At 36.5% G+C, this 13,038-nt stretch overlaps 1 protein-coding gene across 3 annotated transcripts in view; it reads right to left on the reverse strand.

The window, feature by feature from the left end:
• LOC111159092 (LRR binding FLII interacting protein 2) overlaps nt 1–13,038 on the reverse strand; it is a 105,417-nt gene that overhangs the window by 52,682 nt on the left and 39,697 nt on the right. The window contains exons 5-8 of one of the 3 annotated variants that reach the window (XM_022521490.1): nt 8,561–8,617; nt 8,418–8,462; nt 3,151–3,192; nt 1,635–1,700 (exon numbers count right to left, since the gene is read on the reverse strand). The exons of the other annotated variants lie outside the window; for them this stretch is intronic. Of the exons in view, the coding sequence (XP_022377198.1) occupies nt 1,635–1,700; nt 3,151–3,192; nt 8,418–8,462; nt 8,561–8,617 (210 nt within the window). The remainder of the gene's footprint in view (nt 1–1,634; nt 1,701–3,150; nt 3,193–8,417; nt 8,463–8,560; nt 8,618–13,038) is intronic. 3 annotated transcript variants of the gene reach the window in all.

Here is a 13,038-nt window from a genome sequence, read left to right on the forward strand (position 1 = left end):
TTTCCTCCAAAACAATGACTTTAAAGCACTGACTTGCATTAAGTTAAAGTCAAAATAATAATTATCTCAAATCTCCAAAAAAAGACTAATATTAAAGGTTAACTGTATTCAAACCAAGTCAATACTAATTTTTTTACTTTAAAAACATGAGCATAAACCTCCGTCAAAATGGAATGGAAAAAATAAGTGATTTATTCTCCTGTCATACTTAGTAACATCCTTGGAAAAGCCAAGACAACTGAGTAATTACCACTTTTATAATCCACTTGGCAATGCCACAGAAAAGAGCGAAGTCTTTTTCTTCAAATTTCTCCTAGTCCCATCATTTGACGAAATAAACTGATTGAATTAAGTTACCAAAGACACAGTACAAGTGTGTCCTAAACAGGTTTAGCCTAAAACATCTATGGCAGGTTCCTTTTTTTTTTTTTTTTGCAGGTTCCTTTTCAATACACCATAAAAACAAGCCATTATAAAGACTATGGTTACCTGGCAAAGAGAATGTCATCTATAAAATTGCCTTTATAACCACTTTCTTCACTCAGAGTTAAGGAAATGTAAGCAATCCCTGACTGACAGACTCCTCCTGTACTGCTGACACTGTAATGGGGGTGGGGGGATCCCTACCACTGACCCCTGCCACTCCCAGCCTGGCCTCCCCACACCAGCCCCTCAACAAGGCATCAGGACTAACCTCTCCCCAGAGCTCCCAAGGCTTCACCCTCCAGAGCTTCTCACTAATGTCCTCTCCATTATTTTCTCTCCTACCTGCCGAAGCTTATTGATCCTCTCTCACCCCACCAAAGGTCAGAGCCCCCTCCAGAGGAACCAGTTAACAGGAAGCTTGGAACTGATTCTCCCATCAGTACTGTGGCAGCCTGACAGGAAGAGGTGTTCCTAATACCCCAAATGGGCATTCTGGACACATTTTCCCCAACAGAAATGTTTAGCAAGGTGGCTAGAATAGAGCACTATTAGTTCTGCAATTTAATGGCATTCTAGGTTAAAGAGTTTTCTGCAAGACAACATGGAATTCTGCTAACACATACCTCATTCTTTCTACCAGAAAATTCATTCCACATTCCCAAAATTTGACCAACAAACATTGGCACTGTCTATACTACCACAACTAAATCAAATTTCTAAAATAAGGATACAGATCTCACTAAACCTGGGTGCCTGGGTGGCTCAGTCGGTTAACTGTCTGCCTTTAGCTTGGGTCACGAGACCTGCATCAGGCTCCCTGCTCAGTGGAGAGTCTGCTTCTCCCTCTGCCCCTCCCCCTGCTAGTGATCTCTCCCTCTCTTTTTCTCAAAAAAATAAATAAATAAATAAATAAATCTTTTAAAAAAGAATCTCACTAAACCTATTCTTGAAGTATATTCCAAAGTACAGTTCATAACTGAAAATACATGATTAATGAACTTCTTGTATTAACTTGCTATTAAATCCTGTAAGTGAAAACAAAATTAATTTTAAATAGATTCTGATAAATCATGTTTCAGTATGTTATCAAATTTCAATAACACCTAAGGCATACATGAAAGCAACCATAATTCTTAAGTACCCTAGAAGTAATCAGTGAATTTTATAGCAGCACGAGACAGTGGGACATGAGACAGAACACAACTAACCAGTGGGTCTTTATGAGAACCAGAAGACCTCTTCTTCATTCCATAAGAGTGACTGTAAGAATGATTCTGGAAGTAAACATCTAAAGTTAACTTTCACAATCACAGAGTGAAGTTTAAAAAATAACTTAATAAACTTCATCTTAAAATTACACACAGAAAGATGCATAAGAGATACAGAGTAATCCCCATGGAATCTATTTCCCAGCTGTTAGTAAATTAATCATGGCACTTGGCTGACTACCGAAGATACATAGCACCTCTACACATCCGCAGTCCCCCTGACTCTGCCCCCATGCCACCAAGCTCCATGTACAGACAGCTAAAAAGATATGATTAGGACTCAGAGCCAGGCAGGGCGTTTGTGAGGATGTTCACCCCACATCTTACTTGAGTCCTTTCTACCTTCTACCTTCCTTATAAAGATATGCAGGACAATAGGTTCCACCTCCTTCTAGGCCTTTCTTAACAAAAGGCAAAAAGGCAATCCTTTGGGATCAACCAAAACAAGACTGAGAGAAAGAATATGGCATTGCTTTGCCCAAGAAAAGCACATGCTGCTCAGGAGGAAAACAGCCCAGACGGTATGGATTACTCCTTGTAGCAACAGCATTATCAGACAAAGGACCTTACACACAGGTCCTCTGAAGACAGCACTGTCTCAGTACATAACTTCACCCAGCACCACAAAACCAGGTATAGATGAGGGAATAAAGGACAGAAATACTACTATACAGGTCTTTAAGTAGACAAGAAACCCAATCTAGCTATGTGCTGCTCACCTGAAATGAGGAGGTGTAGCTAGAAATGTCCTACTTATCAGCAGTCTGCTCTAGGCAAATCATTTGACAAATGTGCAGCTAGATCCTAAATCCATCCACTCACTGTTCTTTTTTAAATATGCATATCCTTCCTTTTATAAATTACCCTGAACATTTTAAGAGATGACTATATTGTCTAGAAACTCAGGCAATCTACCAACATAATATTAACCCAAGGAAAACATGCTATAACTAAACTTCCTTGGCTAAAATGACATACATAAAAAACCAACCAAATCAAGCAAAAATGAGCAGACATAACATGTTTCAGGTAACACCTGTCACTGCTGGCTGTTTCCTGTTTAGCAACTTCACACCTGCTGGCTTGTGACACATAACAAGGAACACAGCAGGGCCTATAGTTCACTGGGCATCAAACATTGCCAGAAACATGTCTTCCAGGCAATGCACATGTGTCATTTAAGGAGCTCATCACTTTAAGAAAAGATATTACTACCAATCTTAATCCTGAATAAGGAAGCAAATCATTTTTATCTGATCCTGAAATTCTAAAGGAAAAAATTATTCAAATGTTCGATTATGCCACAATTGCAAAACAACAGTTTTTGCATTATTGGCCATATGCTTTCCCCAAAACAAAATAACGAACCTGTGAAAGCTAGTCATAATCTATGATTAGCATGATTAGGTATTTATAAAGTAAAACTCTACATTTAACACAGTCATGCACTACATACTAATGATGAAAGTCTTGACGATCTATCCTTGAGAGCATCATACTGGATTTCAGAAAAAGTTGAGAGTTGATTGTATTCCCAAAATCAGAAATATAAAGAGGAAAAAAGTTACTAAAACTCCAAACTAACCAGAATTTAAGTAAAAACAATTTTTTAAAAATCCAGCACTACTTTAAAGGTCAAAAATTATTATATACAAAGGCTATTACATTTGATTAAAAGAATCTTCTTCCCCACAACCACACTTTCCTAGTATAAGTGATTGCTAAACTCTATGTACATGTAAAGCTGCATCTTCTCTTTCAAACACAGAATTCCTAGTCAATAATGGCGAGATGATTCAATCTCAGTATGCTGTAGCACAAAACACCCACAGGGAGCCTTTACATGCAGGAATAAAGCATTCTGAAATCAAAAAAGACGTTTTACTTTTTATTATTGTGATTGTTACCATCATCTCCCATTGTTTGAAACATGGCAAAAGCAAGGCATAGATAATGAAACAAGAGCACATAACTAATATAATCAGGCTTATAAAAAAATAATTGCAGCACCAAAATGTGGAAGTTCCCTTGAATCTGCCTGTGGATACACAGCTGAAAAACTCCCCTTCTCAAAAACTTTCCCTATTAAAAACACTGAACAAATCTGGTAACTTAGTCTAGGCAAAGTGTGGAATATGCACTGTACACATTCAAGTGTGGCATTAAATATCAATCAAAGAAAAACACATAAAATTATGATAAGATCAGAAAAACCTATTTCATATAGGGTCTTTAAGAAAATAAGTATAATACCATATTTTAAATCAAAGAAACTGAATTACATTAGTAACTACTTAGATTTGTGACTTCCTAATTTTGTTTCTGAAGCATTCTAGCTTACACCTTTTAAGCAATCTTACCCAGAAGAGGCAAACAATAGTATTATTACATGTGTAACAAAAATCTTATTTATCTAAAATTTTCTAAAATGCCTAAAGTTATGCATTTAGTAAATTACGTGCAATGGTAAAATGTCACTGTATAGTGAGTGACATTTCCCTGAAAGTAAAGTTCCTTCTGTATAGAAATTTCACTTAGGTCTCTTCTCCATTAACAAATTACATTTTTTGTTTAAAAAAAAAAAAATATATATATATATATATATATATATATCATCACTAAAATATGTATTACTCAAGCCAACACATCCTTGCCACTAAACTATTCTGCCCTCCCAACCAGGCAAGTTCAGTGAAGAAAACAGCCATGTCTTATGTTTTCTGATCCTCTCTGTAGCTCCAACGGCATTTTTCAAAGGCACAGAATTTAACAAGGGAATTGAAATTGACCTATTTCAATTTTCTCTTTCGAAAACATAATGCAGAGTTCAGCTGGTTTTTAAAAAACTGCTGAATCTGATAAGAAATCCATAACTTGGACATCCCAACTGCTACTAGAACAACTGGGTAAATATAAAGAATCCCTCCAGTACATACCAATTGGTATCTATGTTGTTTAAAAACAAATAATTCATCAAAGAAGGGAGAACTGAAAATATTAAGAGCTCTTGCTAAAACATTTCCAAATTTTCTATGACAGTCTGTCAAAAAGAATTTAACTTTCACAGAAAGTTACCTGAAAGTCTTCATTTGAAATAAAATTAAAAGAAATGGAGCAACTTTTTGTTTGTAGAAACAAAGTTCAGCAAGTGTCAATTTCCGTTAGAATATACCTATTATTCAAGCCCGCAGAACTCTGAAAGTCAAAGTGCATAATATTAACACTGCACATTTTTCTGAACTACACACCATGATGTCTTTCCTTTTGGGTATACTGGCTCTGCTCCAGTGTGTCCCAGTTATGGCCTTCGACGGGCTCTTCCATGGAATTAAACAGTGTAGTAGTAAATGACAAAACACAAATTACAAGCATATTAAAATTAAATTCATTTAAATTATACTAAGCGTATTAATAATTTAAGGGGAGCTAATATATCCAACAGTAAAAATCTGCACCAGTAAGAAACTGTAATGTATTCCTACTGCTCTGGTTCAAGATGGCCTCAATTTCCTAATTTTGGACCTCTACCTTACGGTCCTCTCATATTTCAATATAAAAAGCAGTGACAAAGCATTTGTAAGATGCTTTTTACAAGCAGACTGTTTTTTGAAGAAACAGACTATTTAAATTCTAAGCTCAGGGCTTTGATTTCATCCTCCTGCCCCCAAACCTTTCATTCACCGTCTTGAACTATCTTTGCTCTTTCTATTTTTTATAGAATGTTTATAGCATGGACACCATTTCCAGCCCAAATACCTTCTGGCAGGCCATCTTTCAAGAAAGTATTAACTGAAGTTAACTGGATAAAAAAAAGATTGAAGCCCTAAGAATATGGCAGAAAATATTCTTAAATACATCTGCCTCACATCCAGGTACTACTATGACCATACATCCAATACAAGGTCCAGAAGTGTTAGACTTTTTTAATATATAGTTCATACATTTTAAAAAATAACTGGCAAAGAAATACCAAAACTCCCAAATTACAGAGCAAATCCCAATAGAGTTTAGGTCAGGGTTTTAGGCCATCACATTTATTTTTAAAAGAGAACAAAAGCTGTCTACGTAATACAGCTTAATGTATGTGGTAGTTATTTTTTTTTATTTTTTGTTCTTTTAAACTCTTATTTAAAGATTTTATTTGTCAGTGAGAGAGAGACAGAGAGAGCAAAAGCAGGGGGAGCAGGAGGCTGAGGAGAAGCAGGCTCTCCACTAAGCAGGGAGCCTGATGCGGGACTCAATCCCAGGACTCGAGAATCATGACCTGAGCTGAAGGCAGACACTTAACCAATTGAGCCATCCAGGCATCTGTGGTGGTTATTTTTTTAAAAAGTAAATAATCTGGGGGCTCCTAGCTGGCTCAGTCAGTAGAGCATGCAACTCTTGCAAGCCCAAAACCCACACTGGGTGCAGAGATTACTTAAAATTTTAAAAAGAAAACGACATAATCTGATGAAAATTAGAACTCCCAATATTATCTACTTAAAACAAACAAAAAAATCTTACCTCAATTATACTTTATTTTTAAAGATTTTATTTACTTATTTGAGAAAGAGAGTGGAAACAAGGAGCGGGAGGGGGATGGTGGAGAGGCAGAAGAAGCAGACTCCCCGCTGAGCAGGGAGCCCAAGGACCCGGGGATCATAACCTGAGCCAAAGGCAGACCCTTAACCAACTGAGCCACCCAGGTGCCCCCCTCAATTATATTTCTTTTAAACAATGTTATTAGTGAGCTTTCAGACTTATTTCCAGGAAATCTAACTATTTAAAATGTGCTGGATATACACTCACACGCAATAACGTACTGGAGTCTCCTCTAGAGTGTAAAATTTTTATTAATATTCATGTTCACACTCAGATTTTTTAAAATACTGGGAGCTTTACTCTTTACCATAGCAGCAAATTTTCACTCTTACCACGGTGAAATAAAATGCTGTGAGAGTTCTACTTTTATCTGAAATGTATTTAATGGTAAAATTTCCATAAAAAGAAAATCATCATCATTACTTTATAGACCCCCATGGTAACCAATTCTTCATTAGCTTAATTGCAGGTTTAATTTCTCTTGTGCTTGTTTACAGATTTGTTTTAAAGCCTCCTAAATTAGGGGCGCCTGGGTGGCTAAGTCGGTTAAGCGTCTGCCTTTGTTTCAGGTCATGATCCTGGCCAGAATCCCAGGATTGAGCTCTGCGTTGGGCTGCCTGCTCAGTGGGGAGTCTGCTTCTCCCTCTTCCTCTGCTCCCCTCCTCACCACTGCTTGTGCACCTCTCTCTCTCTCTCTCTCTCTCGTGCACACATGCTCTCTCTCATGCGTGCACACCCTCTCTCAAATATTTTTTTAAATGATTAAAAAAATAGATTCTTAAATTAGGTCAAATTTAGATGGTTTTACTGTTCAGTTAAACTAATATAACCAATATATAATCAAGTTTCCCTGATACCACATAGAAAATTATAAATAACCAGCTTGATGATAACTGTGTGAAACCTCACACTATGAACATTATAATGGAAAGCAAAGGAAAAAGCCATAATTTTTTTTTTAAATGGGGAGAGATAGTTCTCAAACTCTCAACACTCAACTTTTAAGCTTTTATTGACTAACTCCCTGTAAGATTCTTTTCAAAGTGTTTAAAGAGAAAAAAAATCTCCAGGTAGAAGAAGGATGAATTTATTATCTCAAAAAATGTTTCTCCTGTAAAATCAATTCAATCAATTCAAGTTGCTGATTAGATTACTGAGACTTGTTAATATTCTTATAAATCTAAACTTTTGCAATTAACTAAAATATTTATGATTCAAAAGCAAGTGTACGAACTTATTGTAAAAAGAGAAAGTAGATTACATTCACCAATAAGAAATATGACTAGAGCAAAGGACTATTTAAGACTATAAACACATCTGTAACTGATATACCAGATCACACTTGGTTTATTATAGAGTACTTTTATATATTACACAAGCTAGGAAGAAAACTAGACTTAGGGGAAGTTAACCAATAGAGATCTCAACATGAAAGATGGTTTTACTGATGAAAAATCTATATATATGCATATCAATATTGTCAGTGCACAAATTAAAAGCATTGCTTTAAGGTTTCAAACACAATTCTTTAAAAGAAGATCAGTGTCTTGGCACAATATACAAGACTTCAATGAACGAACTCTCATTTACCTTGATTTATAGCAATGAATGCTAAAAAGGTGAGACATACTACAAAATGTTAATCAAAATGTTGAAGTATGGTAATTACTGTAAATATGATAAGCAGGGAATTTTTCAAATCAGTAGCTCAAATTTTCCATGTAATAGAACTATAATTAGTCAACCAAGCACCAAAGCTATTACCCATTTAATAAAGTTATTTTTAAAAATATGGAAGTGGGAAAATCTGAAAGTCAAACTATACAATGTCATTCCATAGGAATCAATCTTATTATTTTGAGACAATTTTTCAAAATCAAAGTTCCTTTTCCACAAAAAATAGTACTACATATGTTAATAGTTTAAAATATTCATGATTTTAGAATTGATTTATATTGATTATAGCAATGATTTAAGAGAAAGATCACTTTCCAATGAAAGGACTTTGCCAATATTTCCTTTATTTTTTTTTAAAGGCAAAGGAATATGAACACTGTCAGATTGTTCAGGCAATAATGCTGCAGAAAGCTCACACATATAAGCTTTGCTATCATGGTGCAAACAACTTAAAATACCAACCCTGTGACTGCCAAGACTTCGAATGGACAATGCATCCTCAACTCCCTGATAAGAACAAAAACAAACATGGCATAAGTTTGCAGGTAACTGCATTAAGTTAATGAGGGGCAAGTATAGGGGCAAGTTCATTGGTTATTACAAACCAGATAAGGTCGATGATGACTAGACCGGTGGGAATACCTGGCCCTTTCTGAATCTTCCTGGGAAAGGAGAAAATACATGGAGAGTTAATCACTGAACACAGGGCTATCAGAACAACTGTGCCAACAGCAATCGGTTAGGAGCACAGCAGCACCTTCCTTATAGCAAGCAGGTATGGACAACTCAGCTTCTAAAGCTGGGTCTGGGACAGCCACATGCTTAGGTGGAAAGAAAGTAGCAATAATTATAATCTTGTGTATGTGTGCCTGACCACTTCTAAATTGTAATCTATAAATGACCAGGAAAGCTCAATATACCAAGATAAAAATAAGCAAGTATACTTAACAAACAGAAACTGAGTTCAGCATTAAAAGTAAAGCTTTATCTATTTTTTTTTTCACTGTGAATGTGCATTTATGCAAGGCAAGAAGAAATGTTTATTACAAAGATAGTTTCAGGACTTAAAAAAATTGGGGTCATAATTTTGTGCTCACTATAAAAGAATTTTTTTGTTTTCTTGGACCCCTCTACCTAGAAAATAAAAGAATAACTAAATAAAATACCAGCCCTGTGTTGTTAATATGAAAAAACTACTTATAAATAGAAGAAACTATGTAAATCATTTAGAGTTGGTAAAGTTATTTCAAGATCTATGCCTCATGAAAACGGTAAAAAAAAGGGGGGGGGACAAGAACAAAAACCGAATGATGACCACAGCCTAACAGTTGACCAAATTAAATGCAACTGTAAACTTTTCCACAGTCAGCTATTAGCAATGGAGCATTAAGTTCTGTCTGTGGGATCCAATGACTAGTTCCTAGAGTCTAATCAACTGCAACAGTAAGGAACTTCTGATCTCAGAATTTCAAAGTCCAAAGTGTTAAAGTAATTTGCACTGACTAAGAATCTACACCCAACTGTCCAGCTGGGTTCCTAGCTAATCAATGCTGTCTTTTCCAAAAGGAATCAATACCTAAACACCACGTGGCACTACAGCATGATCACTACACAGGTGGAAGAAACAGATGTGGTCATGTCCAATCATCCATTTCAAATTACAGAAAGAGTAATTCCACAGAAACACTACAACCTAATGCCTTATTTTGGTCATGATCTTTCGGCATCCGTCAAAAACACTCCTGGTTGTCATCTGCTGTGTGCACTGATGCACGTGATCAAATCTGTTCAGAAGTCTGTTTATAAGCACCAATATGATTCAGTGATACAATATCCAACAGAGTGTTCTGAACTTTAGGAGCTCATCAGTGATTTACAATTTTGTTATATAACAAACACAGGTAATCTACAAGAAGGCAAGCAAATTTCTTCCTTTTCCCCATCAGGTTATATATCACAAAAGTTTTGGGAGCATGTGCATAAAACCAGCCGAGTACGTACGTACAGTTTACTGAGTTGTAACCAGTTCTAGGCTAATTAGCTTTGTAGAGCCCTGTGCTATTCAAACAGCCTAATTCTACACGCCCCTTCACAGTCTTATTTGGGGTACTAGGGCAACATACATTGTTTAATGTTCAATCTTTCCTTTACCCTTTTTTTTTTCATTCCACCTACCACGCAAGGGCACTTTTTAAAATTCGACCTCTAAAAACCAAAGTCCATTAAAGATGCAGCAAAGACAGATGAATTCATATTTATCTTCAATTATGTAACTTATAAAAATAATTCTTAATAAAAATACCTTAAATAACTTATTTTTTCGCCCCATTTGGAAAAACTGGCCAAAAACGACCTTAGAAGACTCCATAGAGGCCACTTAATGTGAACTGCAAGAATACAGTTTATTCCAGTTATAAACTACACCTTAAAACAGCACTGTCCACCAGAACTTTCTGTGACAAAGTGAAAATGTTCTGTTTGTGCTAATACGGTAACCAATGGCCCCACGTGGCTATTGACCTCCTGAAATGCTAGAAGTGCAACTGAGGACTTAAATTTTGAATTTTAATCTATTTAAATCTAAACGTAATTACCCACATATGGCTGATGGCTACTATACAAACAGTAAGGCGAGCTCAAAGCAAATTTTCATTATACCAAAAAACCGCAAAGCACATATTTAACTAAGAGGCTGCCATGTTGCACCACTCTTATATAAAAAGGCAGGCATTTAGGTACTTGTGAATTACTGCCCCTACCTTGACTACTTCTGCACAGTGACAAACATGAGAGAAAGAGAAAGAAAAAGACCCTAGAACTATTTTTAAGAGCTAGAAAGGTCCCTAGAGATTATACAGTCTGATCCCTTCATTTTAAAGTAAAGAAAATTGCAACACAAAAAGATTAAGTAGGAATCCACAAAGACATAAAGCTGGGATCAGCATTCAAATCCTCTGACTCCCTAGGCCACCAAACCATAAAGAGACTATCCTACTCCGGCTAAATCTACACTGTGACATAACAAGAATATGAAGACAATGGCTAGCTGGTCTAGGTTTTACTCAAAGATTCCTCCTTCTCTGGAAGAACAAGCAACTTCATTTCCCAGGTATTCTAGAATAGTATTTTAAATTGCCAATTGGCTTTTCCTCAATTAACGGCACCAGGGGCCAAGAGAAAGAAAAAAATTCGGCAACCGTATTTCCAGGTACCAACTACAAGGCTGACTATCCTTCTTTTCCACAGTCTGGGAAACAATCCATTTTCATTGTCCTGAAAGTCAGCAGTAGTACATAGGATCCAAAGCAGAAAAAAAAACCAAAAAACAAAAAACAGGACAATGCCTTAAAAAATGCATGTATAGGGGCGCCTGGGTGGCTCAGTCGGTTAAGCATCTGTCTTTGGATCAGGTCATGATCCCAGGGTCCTGGGATCAAGCCCCACATCAGGCTCCTAGCTCAGTGGGGAGCCTGCTTCTCCTTCTCCCACTTCTCCTGCTTGTGTTCTCTTTGTCTGTCAAATAAATAAATAAAATCATTTTTTTTTTTAAATGGATGTATATTTGTTCAAGGTTTTCTGGAAAATTATTTTGATACTTTTAAATTCATGGCAATGAAAAGTAATCTGCTTTTAAAAATTCACTTCATGTGGAGATGAAGCGATTTTATTGAAAGAAAGAAGACCACAGCCCCCTGAAGGCACCTGGCCCTGTTCTCTGTCAACAAGTAATATTTAAGTCAAGGCTGGAACCATTCCTTCAGTTTCAAATTCGGAAACCTCAGAAATCGCACATTCTCCTCCAGGTCACCAACACGCTGCTGATGGAGACGTTCAGTTTAAAAACAGAAACACTGGCCTCACTGGGACTATCTGGAGGCCTACAAAGACTTGGGCCCTTTCGTCTTGGTCCTCTCACCTTCCAACCCACTAGCAGGTATGGCGTGCTCTCTGACCTTTGAATTCTGGCTCTGCCAATGACTGAGCAAGTTGTTGACTCCACCCACCTTTATCACCTTATCTGTAAAACGGAGATGGTGGTCCCTATCTTATAAAACGGAGACATATGTAAACAGCCCTGGCACGGTGCTGGCATACAGACCCTCATTGTTACTTCATTCCTGAGTCTCATGCCATGGCTTTTCCTCTTCACACCCCCCAACATCCCACCTCTACACCCAGAAAGTGTGAAAATTAGGAGAAATTTTTAACATGGGTATATTTTTCCTTCTAATAACTGACAATCCCATTATTTGTATATGAGTTATTTTATTATATATTTATTGTTCTTTATATCTTATATTGTGATTATAACATGCCAACTTCTACTATAGGCTCATAGAATGCAGCCAGAGAGACAGATAAGCTGAGAAGTGAAAGGAAAAATTAGTTTGAAAAGAGTAAAAACCAAGTGTCAGAAGGGGTTAAGTGATAATTATTGCCATCTGAAACTAAACCCCGTCCATATTCTCTGTGAGTCTGAGTTATCACTCAGGACTTGAGTTAGTACCATCTACATTCTAAGCCTCCAAACCGAAAATGTTCCCCCTTCATGAAAATCTAGTGCATTCACTTCCTGAACTGCATACATTTCACAGAGATAAAAACTATGTTTTTATCTTCATGGCCTTGGAATAGAAGAATCAAACATGAGACTTTCAATATAGGCTTTTCTTCTTAGTGTTTTGGTGTGTCCTAAGATAATAAAATCTCAGGCAATTTAATTTTAGAACTATGATACATAATTTTTAAAAATTAAACTAATATTTCCATGGAAACTTTACAAGCAAAAGTGATTTCTTTTATTCATAAAAAATGTTAATGAATCAACAGTAAGATAAACCAGTTTCATGCAGAAGACACTTGAAATAAAACCAATTAGGCTAGCTTTAGTAACAAAAAAGGACAGATTCTACTCTAAAGTAACAAACACATTCATGAGGAATCACTTAATTGTAAGTAACCAAACATTGTCTTTCTCTCCTTTCTAAAATATCACAATGAGGGGCGTCTGGGTGGCTCAGTGGGTTAAGCCGCTGCCTTCGGCTCAGGTCATGATCTCAGGGTCCTGGGATCGAGTCCCGCA

This window comes from Enhydra lutris, unplaced genomic scaffold, assembly GCF_002288905.1.
Source record: "Enhydra lutris kenyoni isolate GAN:26980312 unplaced genomic scaffold, ASM228890v2 scaffoldscaffold66, whole genome shotgun sequence".
NCBI lineage: Eukaryota > Metazoa > Chordata > Mammalia > Carnivora > Mustelidae > Enhydra > Enhydra lutris.